General features: G+C 41.8%; 5 protein-coding genes across 5 annotated transcripts in view; 3 read left to right on the top strand and 2 right to left on the bottom strand.

The window, feature by feature from the left end:
- Positions 1–831: 831 nt before the first annotated feature.
- Positions 832–2,265, top strand: LOC6625538 (uncharacterized). The gene is made up of 3 exons (XM_032436434.2): positions 832–1,088; positions 1,150–1,422; positions 1,479–2,265. The coding sequence occupies exons 1-3, from the start codon at positions 958–960 to the stop codon at positions 2,170–2,172; spliced, it is 1,098 nt and encodes a 365-aa protein (XP_032292325.1). The 5' UTR covers positions 832–957; the 3' UTR covers positions 2,173–2,265.
- A 1,130-nt stretch (positions 2,266–3,395) lies between these two features.
- LOC138911438 (uncharacterized) lies at positions 3,396–5,213 on the bottom strand. The gene is made up of 2 exons (XM_070210604.1): positions 4,727–5,213; positions 3,396–3,539 (listed from the first exon to the last, which is right to left on the bottom strand). Exons 1-2 carry the CDS (start codon positions 5,111–5,113, stop codon positions 3,396–3,398), a joined length of 531 nt encoding a protein of 176 aa, XP_070066705.1. The 5' UTR covers positions 5,114–5,213.
- RanBPM (Ran-binding protein M) lies at positions 5,203–11,898 on the top strand. Its single transcript, XM_070209557.1, is given in 11 exon segments — positions 5,203–5,594; positions 7,605–7,772; positions 7,840–8,030; positions 8,099–8,280; positions 8,341–8,453; positions 8,605–8,756; positions 8,817–9,025; positions 9,089–9,180; positions 10,155–10,426; positions 10,500–10,611; positions 10,678–11,898. Coding segments are annotated over 11 exon segments (2,382 nt in total). The 5' UTR covers positions 5,203–5,320; the 3' UTR covers positions 11,295–11,898.
- Positions 11,899–12,217: 319 nt separating this feature from the next.
- Positions 12,218–12,978, bottom strand: LOC6625541 (succinate dehydrogenase assembly factor 2, mitochondrial). Its single transcript, XM_002050507.4, has 3 exons — positions 12,901–12,978; positions 12,655–12,848; positions 12,218–12,598 (listed from the first exon to the last, which is right to left on the bottom strand). Exons 1-3 carry the CDS (start codon positions 12,916–12,918, stop codon positions 12,328–12,330), a joined length of 483 nt encoding a protein of 160 aa, XP_002050543.2. The 5' UTR covers positions 12,919–12,978; the 3' UTR covers positions 12,218–12,327.
- Positions 12,979–13,326: 348 nt separating this feature from the next.
- The window catches only part of Galphao (G protein alpha o subunit), a 36,813-nt gene continuing 29,744 nt past the window's right edge, over positions 13,327–20,395 (top strand). The window contains exons 1-2 of the mRNA XM_015174560.3: positions 13,327–13,457; positions 14,838–15,133. Coding sequence (XP_015030046.1) covers positions 15,016–15,133 — 118 coding nt within the window. The 5' untranslated portion in view covers positions 13,327–13,457; positions 14,838–15,015. The remainder of the gene's footprint in view (positions 13,458–14,837; positions 15,134–20,395) is intronic.

The following is a 20,395-nucleotide window of genomic DNA, read 5'->3' as shown; positions in this document are numbered from 1 at the left end:
TGTAGCGTCAAATGTGTCCCTGAAATACCTATATGATATTCATACAGGGTGCCGCATCTGCGTGCTGTGGTTCAAAGTCTTCTAAGATAATTAATGCCAAAACTTTGGATTAGTTCTTAAGCTGCGCTTGTCCGAGCACAACCATTTATCCAGAGCTATAAAGCTATTGAGTGAGCGCAATTTTTAATTAGTATTGGTAATTTGTATGGAATGCACCAATACCTGTGAAGATTCTACTGCTCTCTTTGTCAAACTCTCAAAAACACGAACTCGCTAGCAGCTCACACGCACAGCGTTTGCTCGCGTAGAAACGAACCTCGCTGAGCGTAAACGTTTGCGTGTGTTGGTAAACGCATGGAACTCACTAACACAGCCAAACACTGCGCCGCTCTCTCAGCTCTCGAAGCGTGTGGGAATTGAGCGTAAAATGTGCGTTGGTATTGCGATTTGTATGGCGCTCACTAATACTATTAAAACAAATGCTGCGCTCTGTTTTTTTCGGCTCTCTGTTTATGTTTTGCTGCAGATTGTTCCATTTAAAGCGACTTTTGCTTCAGTTGATTATTGTGGTCTTTAGCTAATTGGACAGGTTTTCAAGAATTGACAAAGCTATTGCCATGGGGCATTGATTCTCTGGTGTGTGTGAAATTTATTTAAATAATATCAAATACCTTAGAAAAATGTTTATATTCGTAAAGTAAAAAAGTATAAAAAAATATATTTGTTACACTCATTTTTTATTATATGTACCCTTTTTATGGGCAGCCAAGTAAATATGTGAGATAAGCTCCGTCTCTTCCCAATTACAGCTCGAGTCCGGCTGATATGAGTATAAAAGCGAGCATTTGGCGCGAGTTTCGCTCAGAGAGCAGAACAGCAGCTAACTGAAGGTTAAACAGCTGAAACATAAATCTTTCTATAAAATATATATATATATAATATATATAAATCCAAGTCATGTCGCTGATTTGTGTCGCCGACTTTGAGCAAAGGGCCAAGCAGCAGCTGGAACGAACTGCCTTGGACTTTTACAGAAATGGCGCCGGGGAGCAGGTGACACTGGGCCAGAACCGTGAGGCCTACAAAAGGTGCACATCTTAGCCCATCGGAGAACTATCTCTTTAATATAGCCCACATTTTTGCGTACAGATTGCGTTTGCGTCCGCGTTGCCTACGCGATGTTTCGCAGCTGGACACGAGCTGCAAGATTCTGGGCCAGCAACTGAATTGGCCACTGGGCATTGCGCCGACGGCCATGCAGAAGTTGGCCCATCCGGACGGAGAATTGGGCACGGCACGCGCCGCCGGCCAGGCTGGCTCCATATTCATACTGAGCACGCTCTCCACCTGCTCCATAGAGGAAGTGGCCGTGGCGGCGCCCGAGACCTGCAAATGGTTTCAGCTCTATATCTACAAGGATCGGTGAGTGTCCAGCGCAGACAATCCAAATTGTCAACTGTATCCGTGTCCATTTGCAGCTCGCTCACGGAGCAGCTGGTGCGCCGCGCGGAGCTGGCCCAGTTCAAGGCGCTCGTCCTGACCGTGGATCTGCCCATCAATGGGGATCGACGCGCGGATGCACGCAATCAGTTTAGCCTGCCGCCGCATCTGAGACTGGCCAATTTCCAGGACGAGCTCATGCAGGGTTTCGTGTCCAAGTTAGGCGGCTCCGGCCTGAACGAGTATGTGGCCAGCCAATTCGATCCGAGCATCAGCTGGCAGGACATCAAGTGGCTGCAGCAGCTCACACAGCTGCCCATTGTCCTGAAGGGCATTCTCACCGCGGAGGATGCGCAACTGGCTCGCAATTTCGGCTGCGCCGGCATCATTGTCTCCAATCACGGCGGACGCCAGCTGGACACGGCGCCCGCCACGATTGAGGCTCTGCCGGAGATCGTGGCCGCCGTGGGCAAAGATCTGTTGGTCATGCTGGATGGCGGCATTATGCAGGGCACTGACATATTCAAGGCCCTGGCCCTGGGCGCCCAAACAGTCTTCATTGGCCGCCCGGCGCTGTGGGGCTTGGCTGCCAACGGGCAGCGCGGCGTGGAGCAACTGCTGCAGATTATGCGACACGATCTGGAAATCACCATGAAGCTAGCCGGTTGCCCCACACTGCGCGATATACAGCCCTCCATGGTGGTGCATGAGTCCAGCTATTCGCAACTTTAACTTAAGATTAAGAGCTTAGTACAGATCGATTTATATTTTATAATTGTTTATCGTTAAGCACAAATAAATTCCCAAACAGAATTCATTCATAAAGCAAGTTGAAGCTCAAATTCGGATCGCAGCAAAACATAAACAGAGAGCCCAAAAAAAAAGCAGAGCGCAGCAGTTGCTTTGATGGTATTAGTGAGCGCCATACAAATCGCAATACCAACGCACATTTTACGCTCAATTCCCACACGCTTCGCGAACTGAGAGAGCGGCGCTGCGTTTGGCTGTGTTAGTGAGTTCCATGCGTTTACCAACACACGCAAACGTTTACGCTCAGCGAGGTTCGTTTCTACGCGAGCAAACGCTGTGCGTGTGAGCTCATGTATGAAAGCAACTTGTTCAGCTGATTGCGACTTCGTGTTTTTGAGAGTTCGACAAAGAGAGCCACAGATTGTTTAAGTGTATTGGTGTGTTGCATGCAAAATACCAATACTAATGCCAGTTTACGCTCATCTGGTGCTCTGCGACAAATGTGTGTAGGAACACTCGGTTCGTTTTGGCCTACTAACCGTTGAGGTAGTCAGACAGTGTAGAGCCGTCAGCTCGTAAGGATGAAGTTAAGAGCTCTACTAAAAGAAATAGCCGAGTCGTAAGCGACTGCTCAGAGCTACTGCAGGATGTGGATTACCTTAAAAAAAAAAGTATATTTGAAAGCGGATTACTTGTGCCTTTTTCTATAAAAACAACTGCACACGTGTTTACGTAAAAGTCCAGTACAGTCTATGCCCTTGATAAAGTGTATTTTTTTTCCATTCCACAGTTTTAAAAATCTACAACGCAATAGCGCTAAGTTCATTTGAAATTCTCTGGTAATTTTCCATCGCATCTGCGATTAGTAAATGTGTTTGTCAACAAAATATAAAAAAACGGGCCATAGACATATTTGTATGCACAGCGTTTACGTAGGTCGAAGCCGTAGATAAGAACCAGATATTTGAGCAGCAACAGGGCGCGGGGTGGGGACGGTTACTGGTAGCGACCGTATACAGGGTGTTTTAAATGATTGCATTTTATATTTGAAAGCAAAGCAAGCTGTGACATAGACTTCACGTACAACATCTTTGATATATTTGCCTATGCTGTTAACATTCAAACCAGCGCTCTCTGCGCGCCTTATCGATAACAGCTATGTTAAGTTCGTGGCGAATGGCTACACTTAACAGTTGCACAGCCGTTTACAGTGCATTGGCATAGGCATTAGCAGTAACATAAATTGCCAAACAGTTAGAAAACCCGGTCACACTGCGCTCAATTCGAGGTAAAAATCTTAAACAAAAAGTCATTTGTGTGATTTTAAAGTGCACTGAACTTTCGTAAAGGTAACGAAATTAAATGTTTAATTCATGCAGTCAGTTAACCAAAATAGCATATTAACAACAATATCACAAGCAGACCAAAAACACAGACCTCACCATTTGCAATGCATTTATTTGGCCACCAGCAAATTTTTTCTGTATGCATGAGTGTGTGCGTGCGTGTACATATGTTTTGCGTGTGTATGTGCATATATGTGTGTGTATGTGTTTAGTGTAAATGTCGTGCGCCTGTGTGTGTGAACTGTGACTGCCTGCTGCTGCTGCTGCTGCTGCTAGGGGGAAAACAAAGAAAACTTCAAAAAAGAACGACGTAAAAACGCATTTGAAACGCATTTTATTAACTGTTACAAACGCGGAGTGTGCTTTGGCAAAAACGCAATTGTGTAAAAAGTTGGTTATTGATTTTATTTTTATTGCATAGCTGCATGTAGTTGTAGTTAAGTTGTTGTTGTGGCTGCAGCTGCAGCTGCTTCTGCTGCCTCTGTTATTGTTGTTGTTGTGTTTGTTGCTGCCTGCCTGCAGCTGCGCGTCGAAAAACTGTAAACTGCTGTTATTGCTGTTGTTGCTGTCTCACAAAATTGTTGCTGTACATCAATTTTCTGCTAGCGACGGGTGGGGTGTGTGGGGAAGATCGACAACAGGACATTTGTTCAGGCGCACGCATACAGTTGCAGGATGATGCCATGTTGTTGCTGTGTTTGTTATTTGCTGCTTTGCACCTGCATTCGCCCTTCACTTCATTCCACCCTGTCCCGCACACTCACACACACACACACATGCACACACACAATCAGCATACTTTCATATGTGTTTCTGTTCTTCGCTTTTAATTGCTTCTTCCAAAAAAATCTCTCTCAGAGTACAACAACAACAGCAAACAGCAAAAACAATAAATAAAAAGAAACATGGATTTTGAGCATGCCGATAACGATAACGACAATGAGCATAATCCGAATTTATCCACGGAAAACAGCAACGCGAGCAGCAGCAACAACAGCAACAACAGCAATTTACAGGCAGAGGCCACAACAGCAACAGCTGCTGTTAATGCAACTGCAGCCAGCGGCAGCAGCAGCTCAGCTGCAGCACTGTTATTTAACATAGAGGCTGAACAGGCCGCAACAAACACAATACAAGAACAAACTGAAGCCGAAAATGAGCATGAACATTCACCTACTCCTACTCTACAGCAAACACCACAGGCAGACGAAGCACGCGTCGAGGCAGAGCCAGAGCCAGAACAGGAGCACGAGCAGGAGGAGGAGCAGCAGCAGCAGCGGGAATATAACGAGCCGCAGCAGCAGCCGGAGATAATCGACGCGGACGCCATTGCCGACACGATTGACGCGGGCGCCATTGACAACGATAACGACGCCGTCGTGGAGCGCATTGACGATTACGACGACGAGGACGAAGGCGACGACGACCTCGAAGCGGAGGAGGAGGTGGTGGAGGAGGAGGAGGCTGACGCCGACGCCGACGCTGTCGCCGTAGCAGCAGGAACACCGCCACCAGCCGCTGCCGTAGCAGACGACGACGCCGCCGTCGCTGCAGCCAGTGGCCAGCAGCGTCTGCATTCTGTGGCCGTCTTTCCGAGCTATTCCTCGGCGCGTGCCCCACTGCCACCGCTACTGCGTGCGCCGCGCAGCCATCACAACAGCAACAGCAGCAACAACAACAATACCAATAGCAACAACAACAATAATAACAACAACAGCGGCGCATCCAGTTCGCGACGCACGCGTCACTTTTACAGCAACAACGGCAGCCACTTCAGCAACGACATGTACGCCGGCGGCCACAAAGGAACCAGCCAGAGCCACAGCCACAGCCACAGCTCGTCCCGCTTGGCCAGCGGCAGCAGCGGCGGGGCAACAACAGCCGGCGGGGGCGCAGGCGGACGCAGCGCAAACCAATCGCACCAGGGCGTCGATCCCTTGCGTCTCCTCTATCCGAATGTGAACGAGAACGAGACACCGCTGCCGCGCTGCTGGAGTCCACACGACAAGTGCCTGACCATTGGACTCTCGCACAACAATCTCCGTGTCACCTACAAAGGTGAGTCGACAACAATGCAACAGCACACCGAGTACATACAGATGCATTGTCATTATGTTAATTAAGTTGGATTTATCTAGGACTATAATATGTATATGGGAGAAAAGAATACTGTAGGAGAATCTTAGATTCTTATAGAATAAATCTTTCAAGTGCTTGAGTTCAGCTTTTATAGTATAGATCTATTCTATTCTATATCTATTCAGATAGATAAACTTTCATTATGTTAATTAAGTTGGATTTATCTAGGAGAATAATATTTATATGGGAGAAAAGAATACTGTAGTAGAATCTTAGATTCTTATAGAATATATCTTGCAAGTGCTTGAGTTCAGATTTTATCTGTTTATCCTTATAGTATAGATCTATTCTATTCTATATACATACAGATAGATGCATTTTCATTATGTTAATTAAGTTGGATTTATCTAGGATTATATGTATATGGGAGAAAAGAATACTGTAGGAGAATCTAAGATTCTTATAGAATATATCTTTCAAGTGCTTGAGTTCAGCTTTTATCTGTTTATCCTTATAGTATAGATCTATTCTATTCTATATCTATTCAGATAGATAAACTGTCATTATGTTAATTAAGTTGGATTTATCTAGGAGTATAATATGTATATGGGAGAAAAGAATACTGTAGGAGAATCTAAGATTCTTATAGAATATATCTTTCAAGTGCTCGAGTTCAGCTTTTATCTGTTTATCCTTATAGTATAGATCTATTCTATTCTATGTCTATTCAGATAAATTGTCATTATGTTAATTAAGTTGGGCTTATCTAGGAGAATAATATGTATACATATGAGCTCTAGGTCAATGTTCAAAGTCTTTGTTTTCCTTTCATTTTCCAACGTTCAAGAAGTTTATTTGAATTTCAAGTAGATTCATTAAATTTTGTAATATTATAGACGGAACTTTATTTGATACACTTGTTTTTCAAATAGGGCAGATATAATAAATAATTAATTCCTTCGAATATTCAGGGCAAAAATATTATAAATAATAAAAAGGTCAAAAATATTCGAAGGAATAAGATTTTTAATCTATTAAATCGGTCTAGCTTCTACGTGTTAGGCTTTCAGTGAAACAAATTAATCAGCTTTATATATTAAATAACTTTGATCTGTTCTAAAATCTCAGCTTCAACATTCTTTAAATTCCTTTCATCTGTTGAGTTCCCAAATTTCAAGTGCCTTAACAGGTAGTTAACATAAGATTCTAATGTTAACAGGCTGTTATGAGTTTAATTATTTTTAATTATAGGTTATCAAGTTCGCGACAACTTCCTAAAAGTGAGTCATCAGAGCGAGCAGAACGTTAGAAATATTTTGTACATACTTATACATATATATATGTTAAGATATACTAAAATATGGTTATATGCACCGCGAGCAAAGTTAGTAAACAGGAGCATTTCTTTAACTAAATCAATACAACATTAGCTTAACATATTTCTAACAGTGCATACAATTAAGGCTGATTTAGTTGATAAACGTTAAAATTACATTATATTAGACTGGCAGTGCTGCTTCCTCTTGCTCGCTTAACAGACAGCAACAACAGCTGCTCAAGCTGCCATTTTTGGTACAAAACGCCAACGCGCTGCTTTGTGTGGCGACCCCACGGAATGTCGGCACAGCAGTTGTCTCGCTTGCACTCGTGCAACTGTAATGGCTGCTGTTTTGTTTTTTGGCGCCCACTTCTCACACGCTTATTCGCGTGCTGACCTGCGCTTGTGTGAGTGCTTGGCGAACAGCTGATTGGCTGCACACACTTGCAAGTTCGGTGTAGGAGAAAGAAATGAGGTGTAGCAATTACAGTGCGCGGTCATTATAACGAACAGCGAACATATGTAAAAGAACTTAGTTGGGCAGCAAATTTGTTGAAAACGTACAAGAAATGCACCATAAATAAGCAGATTTATAAGACAATAATGTATCATAATATTAAATAACAGCTCAGCTAGCGTGTGTTTACTGTACTTCTCGTGTTTGCTTACAGGCGTGGGCAAGCAACACAGCGAGGCAGCAGGCTCTGTGCGTACCGCATACCCGATACCATCATCCTGCGGCCTGTACTACTTTGAGGTGCGCATCATTTCCAAGGGCCGCAACGGTTACATGGGCATCGGACTGACCGCCCAGCAGTTTCGCATGAATCGCCTGCCAGGTGCGTATTGTGTGAAGCGCAGAACTCATATGACATACCCACTGTTCTGTGCACTTCTCTCAAGTAGGTGGGGACAAGCAATCGTATGGCTATCACGGCTACGACGGCAACTCGTTTAGCTCCTCGTGCAACGGCCAGTCGTATGGGCCCACCTTTACCACGGGCGATGTAATTGGCTGTTGCGTCAATTTTGTGAACAACACTTGTTTCTACACCAAGAACGGCGTCGATCTGGGCATTGCATTTAGAGATTTGCCGGTATTTATAAAAATTAAAATTAACATACAAATTGAATTGGCAACTGAACTCGAAATTTAACCACACAGACCAAACTCTATCCGACGGTGGGTCTGCAAACGCCCGGAGAGGAAGTGGATGCTAATTTTGGTCAGGAGCCTTTTAAGTTTGATAAAATTGAGGAAATGATGCGGGATATGCGCGTCAATATATTGCGCAAAGTCGACAGATATCCACATTTGCTGGAAACGCCCGAAAACCTAATGAACAGGTAAGCATTCAAATCATATCAATTGGTTAACAAGAAACTAATGTTCTATGGCTTCAACAGGCTTGTCTCCACCTATCTGGTGCACAGTGGCTATTGCAAGACGGCTGAGGCTTTTAATGGCTACACAAATCAGCCCTTCGACGAGGACTTGGCCTCCATCAAAACACGTCAAAGTGCGTACAATTGAAATGGTTTAATAGAGATTACTCCCAACCGATAAATTGTAGTCGTATACTCTTGATCGGACTTTGTCCGTTTATGCGAGACAGACTCATACTGGTTATGTTGTCATTTGATTTGAACATCTCTTTCCGCTGCTTTCAGAGATAATCAAGCTCATACAGACGGGCAAAATGAGCCAGGCCATCGAGAATACACTGCGCTCCTATCCGGGTCTCTTGGAGAACAATAAAAATCTTTGGTTTGCACTGAAGTGCCGCCAATTCATTGAGATGATAAATGGCGCTGATATTGAGGTGAGTTTCTCAATTGTTTCCACCAAATAAAAAGTAAACGCGTTGTCAATTTATTTACAGCACGCCAATAACAAAGTAACCGCCACCACACAGACCATGCCCACAAATCAAACCTCGGTCATACAGTCGACCAAGGCATTCAAGCACAGCAAATCCGGCGGCTCCGGAACCGGCACCGGCACCGGCAGCGGCAGCACCAACAACCAGCCACAAAACAACACTGCGAACTCAGCTGTGATAAAACCAGGCGATAAAACAGATCCCAAAATGTTTGTAGCAAAAAATTGAACTATTTGATATATTTGTATTCTAAATTGTTGTCGCATTTGCAGCATGCTTATTGATGACAACTCCAACAAGTGTCCGGAGCACGATTCAAATAGCATGGACGTGGAAATGGAGCCTTGCAACAGTCACTCCAATGGTGCGTTTCAGTTCTTAGTACAATTATGCTTACATTCCGTTATAAAACGCGCTCACTACGAATTCCTTTAAAAAAATAGGCGGATATTTACCTATGTTATAATTTGAAAGCCTAAAAATCCACTCAGGTTCGACTTAAGACTGATGATTAGGCACGCGGTTTGAGAAGAGTTCAATTGTGATAGATTATTAAGGTATATTTAACAAGCACCTAAATGGTATTTTATAATTGTTACATAAAAGATGCTCAGGTTCTGGCAATTTACGTAGCGACATCTAAAGATACTTTCCAATTATATTATACTATCTATAAGAAAAAGACTTAATTATGGCATTGCTAGAAAAACTCTTCAAGAACTTAGGCAGACATGGTCTGAGCATATATGATAATATTATTATAAAAGTAAGATATTTTAAATAATTATGGCATGAATTTTAAACTGATTCAAGCTCGATGCGAAACTGTTCTAAAAGAAGAAGAATTCGAGTGGAAACTATTTATTCAAATAGAAGACGCGACACATTGAATAACATAAGCGAAAGTTGGTTTGAAGACTTAGCCAGATCACGTTCAAGAACTGCTGCGAATGCTGTATATTCTAGAAGAGGTGGCCTAAAATTTGTTCAAGAAAAACTGCATGCTTTATTTTTAAGAAGACTCGACGCGGTTCAAAACTAATTTCAAGAAAAGACGAGCTTAGATGAAGATGATTTAAGAATAACGTGTTCAAGAAGAGGACTCGGTTCGGTCGCAAAACTTTGTCAAGAATTTTTATATAGCCTCTATATATATATATATATATGTATATTTGCAAGAAGACGAACTGTTATCAATTTGCGACGGGTAAGAAGTGCTCTGTAATTTAGCAAAATGTAGAACGAAAATATCGTGAGTTTCGTAGCGTTAATCAAGTTATTATTGAATAAGAAACATATTGAAATGTATATTCATACACTATATATGCACTTATTCAGGCGATTCCTGTTCTAATGGCAATGCCAGCGTAGCACGTAACTCTCTAGATGCCATCGATGAGGAAATGGGTATGGGAACCAGCTGCGAATGCCAAAGCATATTTTATTTATAATTTCTTATCATATTTACAGATGTGGACGTGTCGCCCTCATCCCGCAATTATGGGCGTGTCATTGAGAAGATTTTGGAATTTGGCAAGGAACTGTCCAGCATGGGCCAGCAGCTAGAGAAGGAGAACCTCATGACTGAAGAGGAGCGTCAAATGTTGGAGGTGCCTCGCAATAACTATAAACTAACTAAATATGAGATTATTATTTAAATTTATGTATATTATCCATGAACAGGATGCATTTAGCTTGATTGCCTACTCAAATCCTTGGTCCAGCCCCTTGGGCTGGCTACTGTGTCCCTCGCGACGTGAGAACGTTTCCACCACGCTCAACTCAGCCATATTAGGTAGGATTGGAGGATCTGCAATCTATGGCCAACTTTCACTATATATAATTCTTGTGTTACCCACAGAGTCGCTCAATTTTGAGCGCCGGCCGCCGCTTGAGTATTTGGTGGCGCATGCGGCGGAGCTATTGAAGATAATTGGACAGCATTCGCTGGGCGAGGATGCTTTCATTACCATCGACGATGTGTTCCCGCAAAATTGACCCAGTTCGCCGACGCTGCTAAAGATGTTCGAGACCACGCTGACTCTGCCGCGCACCAGCGTGCTAACCGAACCGCTGGGCAGCGTACCCTCCACATCGACGGCCGCCGTGCAAACCACCAAACGGCGGCGACGGCGGCGCAACAAGCGTCGCCGCAAATCGTCCATATCGAGCAGCGAGGCGACCTCAACCAGAAACTACGATCCCGTCTTGACTGCCAATAGTATACGCGGCGGCAATTCAGGCACAGCACGTCGTGGTCGACACAGGGGCGTTGGTTCCGCATCATCTGCAGCAGCAGCAGCTGCAGCGGCAGCAGCAACAGCAGCAGCAGCAACAACAACAACAACAACAGCAACAACAACAAGAACAGCAGCAGCAGCATCCGCAGCAGCAGCAGCTTCATCATCGGCCATGAGCGATGGCAGCAGCCCGGCGCTATTTGTGGATCCGCACGACTTCTTCGAAACGCTCGACTAGATTAAGATTATAAACGAACTGTAATCTGTAATCTGTAATCTGTAGTAGGTTAATTCTGTTGTTACTTCACATATTTTACACGCTTCAATGCGGCTATTTAATGCCCTTCTTTTAATGGTTTAAAATTACGAAAGCTAATGCTGTCAAAATTCTTTTGGCGATTGCGATGCGTTGTGCGTTTTGATTTAGCAAGATTTTAATAACGTTTTACAAAAATTTTTTATATAATTAGCCTTTCGGATATAAGTCTAAAGCAAACAGTGTGTGTAATATTATTCTTATGTATAATTCAACAAAATAGTTGCCGTGCTGCGCCACGCCCCCCCTATGAAACTAACTGGCAAACATGATTCTGTGTGCGTATTGTTTATTGTTTTACCTACTGAAGCGCAATGCTGCTAAGAAGAGATAACACCAAAATAGTTTCTTAAATACCAACGCAACTCTTTAGCATATTTAAAAGCTGTACGTTCATTTAACTTTAAACTAGAGTTTACAACAATTTAATCGCTTAAATCAAATGCAATCTGAGAAAAAAAAAACAACAATATATATAGCTAACTGAAACATTGTGAACAATTCAAATAAACTAAAATTCATTATACTTATTGCGAGATGTGAACAATATCCGAGCTGAGCCCCAATTTATATTTGGGTGCGACAAAAAAAATGCAAAACAAATTTCGATGAATTTTTCATAAGAGCAAAAGTTTTAAGTGTAATATTTCGCTGTAGTAGCAACTAAAACTTAATCGATAAGTATATACAACTGACATCGTTTAAATATACATATACGTATGCATATATATATATACATGTCAACATATGTGTATTTCAAGAAAGCTAAAAACAAGACAATTTTTGTACTTCTTTTGATCCGCGTTAACATTGCAACAGCTGTTAAAGTTAACAGAACTCACAGCTGTTATTTTAAGTTTATTTCACATTGTTTGTAGCACAGAAAAAAAAAACATACCATTAACAAGCACTTGGATTATCTAATATACAGTTTATATTATTATATAATACTAATCTACAAATCCGGCTGCCTAATGCGCTGCACACGCTCCGTATTCTTGACATGCTGCTTCAACAATTTCATAATATCCGTATCATATTCGGGCGGCGTGGGCTTTGTTTCCGTGGCCCAATAATAGATATCCCAATCGTTGCTAACCCCATTGATGAGCTTGTCGTACAGCGCGGTCTCATCCTCGTCGAAATCCTTCAGATACTTTGCCACAAAGGTGCTCAGCAGCAGATCATTCTCCAACATGCCGCGTTTGCGCGACTGATACAAAAGCCTGGAAATTGGTATGCGATAAATTAATCAATTTTATTCATTTAATTGTGTACCCACCGCTGCTTGCGTGTCGCGAGTGGCTCGTCGGGTCGCACTGGATACTCCGGCACCGGCAAACCTTCCGGATCCTCGTAGTCAATCACCTCGGGAGGCGTGGAGTACTCGCTTTTGTCGAGACCATTTGGTTTGCTGCTCAGACAGCGTTTGGGCGTGGCCAGCGGCAGCAGCAGACGGCGCGCAGCTGTGGAGCACTAAAGCAGCGTTTTAGTAAAGCTTTTAAGACTAGTTAAGCCAAATACTTGCCAAAAGTTGACGCAACATTTTATTTATCTGTGCACAGTTATAAAGTACGCAATAATGAACAGCTGTTCGAAGCCAGGGCTGTAAAAATGTATGCAGCTGTTAAGAAATAACAGCGATCTAACAGCGTGACCTACTTTACCATTAACAAAATGTTATGAGCAGCAAGCATTAAATTATTGTATAAAAGTCTGCTTTTTATTAATTAGTGCATGCAAGTTACTGTAATAATTTAAATTTAGAAACAGTAGTTAATATGATCCAAGCATGCTACAACTGCGCACTGTCGCTCGCATTTGAATTCAACTGTGCGCAAACGACAATCGCTGCAAGCTGCACACTTAACAGTCTGTTAAGCCCAGAGCGTTGCCACATACAGTCCGCCAAATGTAAACAAAGTGCATGGAGCTGATGGTCTGGCAATGCCAGAATCAGTTTGAAAGAGACAGCGAGAGGCAGCAAAAGTGTGTTACAAGTTTTTGCACACCCGAAATATTCCAATTAAATTAGAATTAATGCAAATTTAAAACAAAGTGCAAGTGCTAAACATTGTGCAACGGGTAATGGTGATCATAAAGTGTTGCCAAATGTGCAAGAGCAATCAAAGAAAATAGAACCTGAATAGCTAACAAGCAAGCGACGGGCGTAGAAGAGGGTGGCCTCTGTGCTGCGCGCTGCGCTGCTCAGCTCTGCTCTGCTCAGCTCGTGTGTGCAAGTGTTGTGTGTATACGCTGGCGCTGGAAACTAGGCGGTGGTAAAATGTAAAGCCGAAAAAAAAAATACGAAACGAAGAAAATTGCGCTCACGCTGCCCGCCCTGGCGGTGGGTGGGAGAATGTGTATATATATATATATGCGTGTGTGTGTGTGTGTAGAGTGCGTGTGCGTGAGAGTGCGAGCGTGAGCGAGTGAGCAGCGCGGCATGAAACTACTAAATGGAAATTTATACAAGCGACCCAAACACCACCCAAGCAACCACCCAGCCGCCCAACTAAAACCTAAACGCGACGCACCCACGCAAAAGCCGCATAAAAAGAACTAAACGTTTCTAAAAGTTACACAAAACGCAGCATCAATAGAATTCGGAACGGCCACTGGCAGATCGTCTCCGGTCTCCAGTGTGACCACGCGCCGTCTTAGCCGGCACAACGACCCGTTTAACACATCTGCGCCCACGCCTTCCACACACAAACACACATACACACACACATACATGTACTGAAAAACGCAGGACCTGGCCACACTATGCACAATATTTCCCAAAAAAAAAAAACAACAACAGTACATGATAAATTGCCAAAAAGGCGTACATTTTTTTTCCTCTTGCATTCTTTTAGTCAGTTTCGATAGCATTTTCTGATTAGATAAATGGAATTGATGAATATGTGTGTGTTATATTACATATTTTCCATTCAAGCCATATGTAAATTGGCTAGAGCAGTGCCTGCTGCTGCTGCTTGCTCTCGTTGTTGTTTTTGTCGCTGATAACAAAATACAGCAACAAAAACAACAACAACAACAGCAACAAAAGCGCAGTTCAATTATAGCAGCGCGCGCCCTATTGGACGGCAAGACAGTGGCGGCCATAAAATTAGGTGCACTTGTCAAGTGGGCAACACTGTTATCTCAATGCCGGTGCGTGCCTGCGTCTGCGTATGTGCACGCGCGCGCATGTGTGTGTGTGTGTGTATGTGTGACTCATTGCTCATTGAGTTGCTGTTGTTGTTGTTGATGTTGTTGTTGTTGTTGTTGCTGTCACTTCCCGTGTCAGAACGGCTGAACGGTCAGTTGTTATTGTTTATGCAGAAAAATCCAATTGGATGCTGCGCGCTCGGCTGCCATTTCCCTAGACAACAAATAAAAAAAAAATAGAGAAGAAAAAAATAGAGATTACATACAGAAATACTCAAAGAAATAATCAAATATTCGCTTATATTTCAGTGTGTATATTGTAATTTTAAGCAATTTGTAAATAAGATAAAAGTATAATCAATCAAATCGAATCAAATCATCAATAACTAAAAAGCGGCCCACTAAAGCAACACCCCCTAAACTTTAACTGACAAGTGCTGCCAAAGCCACAAAACTAAAAAAAAAAAAAAGAAAAAAAATAAACAAAATGGGCTGCACTACATCGGCTGAAGAGCGCGCTGCCATACAACGTTCCAAACAAATCGAGAAGAACCTGAAAGAGGATGGCATCCAAGCGGCAAAGGACATTAAACTTTTGCTACTCGGTAAGTGCAATTTACAACAATTTATAACAATAACAAATGCAATCGTATGCGTTTTTTTTTTTTTTTTTTTTATTTTTCTTCTGTTTGTTTATGCACACACTCAGAACTTTCGCTCAGGAAGTCGCTGTGCGTTCCCCTTTTTCAAAAAGCAAACAATATCATCTTTTGTGTACCTACATAAATGGAATTTCTTTATCAGTTGCGAGTCGCAAAGAGCACTTGAGCACTTGTTTAATGTTGTTTTCCTTTTAAGTTTTTTTTTTTTTTTTTTTTTTTGATAGACCAACTGCATACAGGCTCAATTATTTTAGGCCCTGCACAGTGGTGTGTGCTGCAGTTTTTATGGGCCATTAGGAAATGTTTGCAATAAAATAAAATGCGATATGATAAATATTTGATTGTTTTTTACCTTTGTCGAAATATTTGGTGAGCTGTTCTTCAATGGGTATTCAAATAAAAATTGATATTATTAAAAGTTTGTCTTCAATGATTTTATTATGGAATCGAAGTTTATATCCTTAAACTTTATATAGTAAATTTTAGCTCGTCAGTTTCTTCTTTTTCAAAATAAAACAACAAGAAAAATCAATACCCAATTTATTGTTCTCTACGCAATTTGTGTAAGCACATGATGAGAAATTTGTTGGCAAAACTTGCCACCAAGAAGAAAGTGAAAAGCGGAAAGAAAAAAAAAGAAAAACGTAACTCAAGGCTGATGCATCATCCAGTGGCATGAAAATTTATTCTTAGCGTGTGTTGTGGCCAAGGCAACAAAAGACGACCGAAAAACTAACAATTGGGTCAAATGCGATGCTTGCATGTCATCCGTTGTCCGGCTCTCGTTTTCGTTCTGCCTCACTCACTCCCATTCCCGCTTCCAATCCCGTTTCCATTCTGGTTCCTCTTCTTGTTCTGGCCAGATTCGAGTGCTTCTGCTTGCGACTTAACACTAATGACAACTGACAAATCGAGGAAAATGCGGTGCAATGCATTTTAGAGTGCACTCAGACCACGGTGCAACTGTTGCGGCTGCATTCGAGTGTCTCTCTCTGTATGTGTGTGTGTGCAACAGCTATGTGCAACAGAGGCGACGCCACGCCAAGATGCGTCAGGCTCAAGTGCGCCCCTTCGCGCTAACCTTCTACTCTACACTCAGAGAAAATACTGTTCTAAATTCTTGTTAAAGATTTTTTGACATGTTCCTATTTAAATCTTTTAAATATTTTATCTTGATTTCAAAATAAACTATAAATGTAACACAAATAAGTAAAGAAATTCTTTTACAAAAAGATATAAATAGAAAAATTAGTACAAAAAGTACAAAATACTTTTTACAACAATTTGCTTGACTTACACAAAGAAATAAAAATGAAAGATCAGCTGGAATTAATTTAAAAAAATTGTGTTTAAAGCATTTTCTAATTGAACTATATTTAATACTTATATTAAATTAATAAAAGTTCAGCATTTTCACACGGGTAGTCGCTTTTTTCGCTGAGTGTAGCCGCTGGCGCGCCTGCATCCGCCAAAACGGCACTTGGCATTCAAGCGTTTGCACGTGTAGCTTTACCTGTCGATTGACATGAACCACAAGCCACGCGCCATGCAACGCGTAGAGGGAGCGAGGCGACGGACAACTCACTCGTCTGGCAGCTAAGCACTTAAACAGCTCGCGCCACTGACATTGACATTGCTGTCGTCCGTTAATCCCATTTAGCCAAATGCCACGCCCCAGATCCTGGACAGAGGGCAACACAAAGCAAAAGATATGTGTGAGATGGCAACTAGCTCGGAACTCAGAGGGAAAGTCAGGCCGAAAAACAGGACTCGTCCGCCAATGCGAATCAATTAGATATATGATATGTTACAATATTGTATTATATATTATAAAATATATAATGAGGATTATTAATGAGGATTCCTTTAAAGCGGCACGACTTCAGATTTCGATTAGTAAATAACTTGCAGGAAAAGGCAGAGGCAATTTATTATCTTAGTACACATTATCACATCCATCAAAGCTAAGACTTCAAAATGTTTGTCATCTCCCTATCTCTCTCTCTCTCTCTCTCACACACTCTCTGTTGCCTAGTATAATGATTACAGGTAACTGGCAATTGCATCTGGGCCAATATGTTTCGTAATGTGGCTCTCTCTTTGTTGTCGGTTGCACTTTGGGCCAGAGACGAATGGCAGGCCGGAAGCATTAAATGGCGGCAGGAAGCAGGAGCAACAAACAATGAACAATGAACGAGAACAGGCGACAACACGACGTCGCTTGTAACTGTTGCCAGCTGAATGTGCATGAGCTCCGCCCTGCCATGCCCCGACCTGCTCCGACCTGCCCTCTGCCTGCTGTCCTGGGTGTGGTTGCTTTTTCGGTCTGTGGACAAAACATCGATACACAAGTGCCAACTGGTCCTTGCCAATGCCCCCTCTACCCTCTACCCCTAACGGATGCCTAAACACTTTAACATAATTTTGCAGCCAAAAGGGGCTATTGAGGAAACATTTGCCGCTTGTGTTTTATGGCCCAAACTGCAGCAGCTAAGTGATATGTGGCCAAAGACAGACAGGTCGAGAGAGAAAGAGAGAGAGAGAGAGAGAGAGAGAGAGAGAGAGAGAGAGAGAGGGCGATAATAAACACTTTTTAGAAGGAGCGATATTTCAGGAACGTGATTTATTAGTTGAAATGCCAAATTCTGTAGAAGAATTCGAGTTTTTAGGGGGGAATATGTGCAAAGCGAATAGTTAACATGCAGATATCTTATAAGGTACTTCTAAAAGTGAAAGACCAGATATGGTATGTGGCCAAATATGCTATTATTTGATAATATTTCTTATCGAGTTCATGCAAACTTGACAAATTATCGATACTTGCAGAGAAATTCGAGATCGAAGACAGACGGACAGACAGACTAGAGGAAATGCCGAGAATTAATATGCTATTAGACTATAGATATATATACTTTTCTTCTTTTCCATGGATTCTCAGAATAAAAATAAAGAGCAAAAAACAGGAATAAACTGCTATTAAAATCTTAAGAATTACCACAGCTTTATATTTTAAGTTTTCAAATGTTTTGCTAGAAACATTTAATGATCTCTTTTTCTTAAGACCTGCTAATCTCCATTAGAGAAACCTAACATGGCTTGCATTTTATTCGCGAGAAAACTGAATTTTCTTTTTCCAGAAATCGCTCTTCAAACAACAAAAAGTTTTTCTACTTAAAAAGTGGTTAGGTAACTAGTTACCCTGTTTTTCAATGGCATCAAGCACAAATCAAACATTGTTTAACAAAAAAAAAAAAAAAAGAAAAGAAAAAAATGTGCAAATTGATTTGTAATTTTCAGAAAAATGTGCAGCACACAATTTCCTTTTGTTGGCGAACTGAGGGCCAAATTGATTTTCCAGCTAAAAAGTATTTGTTCTTTGCCGAATGCACTAAACTAAAATAAACGAAAGAGATTGCATTTGTTAACCCTCCCCCCCCCCCCCCCTCCACTTGGCGTGCAAATAAACAAAAGAATCGTTAAATAAACTATGGAAAATATGCCAAACATAACACAAATCGAATTTAATTGACGCGAGTCAAATGTCGCACAAGAGGGCCAAAGACGCCCCGCTCCCCTCCTTAACAAGAGACAACCTATCAATGTGTGCGAGAGAGGGGGAGAGTGGAAGAGAGAGCGAGATAGAGTGTGCAACTCTTCTCCCCTTCCACTTTTCATCCCAGCTCGTTGTCATTTAAAAAAGAGTTCGCGTGTTAATAAAAATGAACATTGTTAGATGGAAGCAGACAATTTGTTTGTCGTTGTCATTGGCTGCGGTTACCCCCCATCTTCTTCTCCCCCTCAGGAGGGATGGGGGGGGGAGGGTTGGCGCTCTGCCCCTGGCCTAACCCAATTCATTCAATAATTTCATTTGCCAGTCGTTCACTGTATTCACTTTTTGCCACTGTCCGCTCGCGAATGATGATTCAATTGAATTTGTTGTTTTGCGTAGCCCCTACACGGATCCCTTCCCCCCACCGTCAACCCTTGACAGCTGCCCTGCTAAACCAGGGCAGCCAATTCGAGCATGTCTGTCGCTTTGGCACGCAATTTGACCGTGCTGCCATGGAATGCAATTACCTTACCCGTCTCTGGCAACGACGTCAATTATCGCCGCATTTAACGAGGGGGTCATCTGTTGTGTGGGCGGCAGGTGGTCGGTGGGCGTGGTTTAGTGATGGTTGCACCTGTTATTCCTGGAAATCTCGGCACAGGCTATCAGTTACCATTGTGCAATTGCGCTCATAATCGGGCGAAGATTCTAATTAAAACTAAAATTCAAGGTTAGCTGCAACGTAACTAATTGGAATTGCTTACGAAAATATAAATTTCTGATTTTCATGGCTAAAACGGATCGTGTTCCAATCAAAAGGTCAATGTGGAAAAACTGCAATATGCATTTCATTTAAAATTATCTTAACGTTTTTGAGGCTTAAAACTAACTAACTAAACAGAAATCTAACTAATAAATCATGATTAATTAATATTAATTGACATTAATTGATTGAAAAAGGAAACTTTGCTATAGCCGAAATCAGAGTCTAGGAATGAAGACTTAAGATCATTTAATGTTAATCATTTCAACTAACTGTCATATTTAAATACCATACCATAATAAACCGAATTGGGCAACCTTTAAGTGTCAAAAATCAGAGTCTGAGCATCTTTAAGTATAAGAGATATCAAAATAATAGATAAACAATTTAAACTTATAATTATCATATTAAAATACCATAACAAATTATTTATTTTCTTAATAGACACACACTTTAATTTAGTTGCAAGCAAATATTATTTATATACTATCTATTTTGTGACTAATTGGAGGAAAACCTTTGAAGAAAACTTTGATAAGTCAACTCTCGCCTCTCAAGCAAACCTAAATTGAACTTGTGCAGTTGCCATATGGCAAGTTTTTCTAACTAATAGCCAATAAAAAACTATTAACTCGCCCATTGACATTCTTGGGCTGATATTTAGCTGAACTATGGGCACCATTTGGCATGGTAATCGTTTGCAGGCTGTAATTGCCCTTCGAGCCTTGCGTTTTTATGAGCCGTGCAATAAGATTAATTGAATTTATATGGTGTAGTTGATTGTTGAGTGTGTGTTTGCCTGCTTTTACCTATGCATTGATTTGTTTTTTTTTTTTGCGGGGGGGATGTGAAGGATGTACCTCAATGAAATACGATATGGCTCTAATTGAAC

Source organism: Drosophila virilis, chromosome 5, assembly GCF_030788295.1.
Source record: "Drosophila virilis strain 15010-1051.87 chromosome 5, Dvir_AGI_RSII-ME, whole genome shotgun sequence".
Classification (NCBI taxonomy): domain Eukaryota; kingdom Metazoa; phylum Arthropoda; class Insecta; order Diptera; family Drosophilidae; genus Drosophila; species Drosophila virilis.
Note: the sequence above shows the minus strand (reverse complement) of the source record. Positions and strands in the feature narration are given on the sequence as shown.

Coding starts and splice junctions, on each gene's coding strand:
- LOC138911438 (XM_070210604.1), bottom strand. CDS start 5,113: ATGCAGACGCTGCTGGCCACTGGCTGCAGCGACGGCGGCGTCGTCGTC. Junction 3,540..4,726: donor TCGTCTGCCTGTGGTGTTTG/CTGTAGAGTAGG, acceptor TAATTTCGTTAC/CTTTACGAAAGTTCAGTGCA.
- LOC6625541 (XM_002050507.4), bottom strand. Junction 12,599..12,654: donor CTCGCGACACGCAAGCAGCG/GTGGGTACACAA, acceptor ACCAATTTCCAG/GCTTTTGTATCAGTCGCGCA.
- LOC6625538 (XM_032436434.2), top strand. CDS start 958: ATGTCGCTGATTTGTGTCGCCGACTTTGAGCAAAGGGCCAAGCAGCAG. Junction 1,089..1,149: donor AACCGTGAGGCCTACAAAAG/GTGCACATCTTA, acceptor TTTTGCGTACAG/ATTGCGTTTGCGTCCGCGTT. Junction 1,423..1,478: donor CTCTATATCTACAAGGATCG/GTGAGTGTCCAG, acceptor GTCCATTTGCAG/CTCGCTCACGGAGCAGCTGG.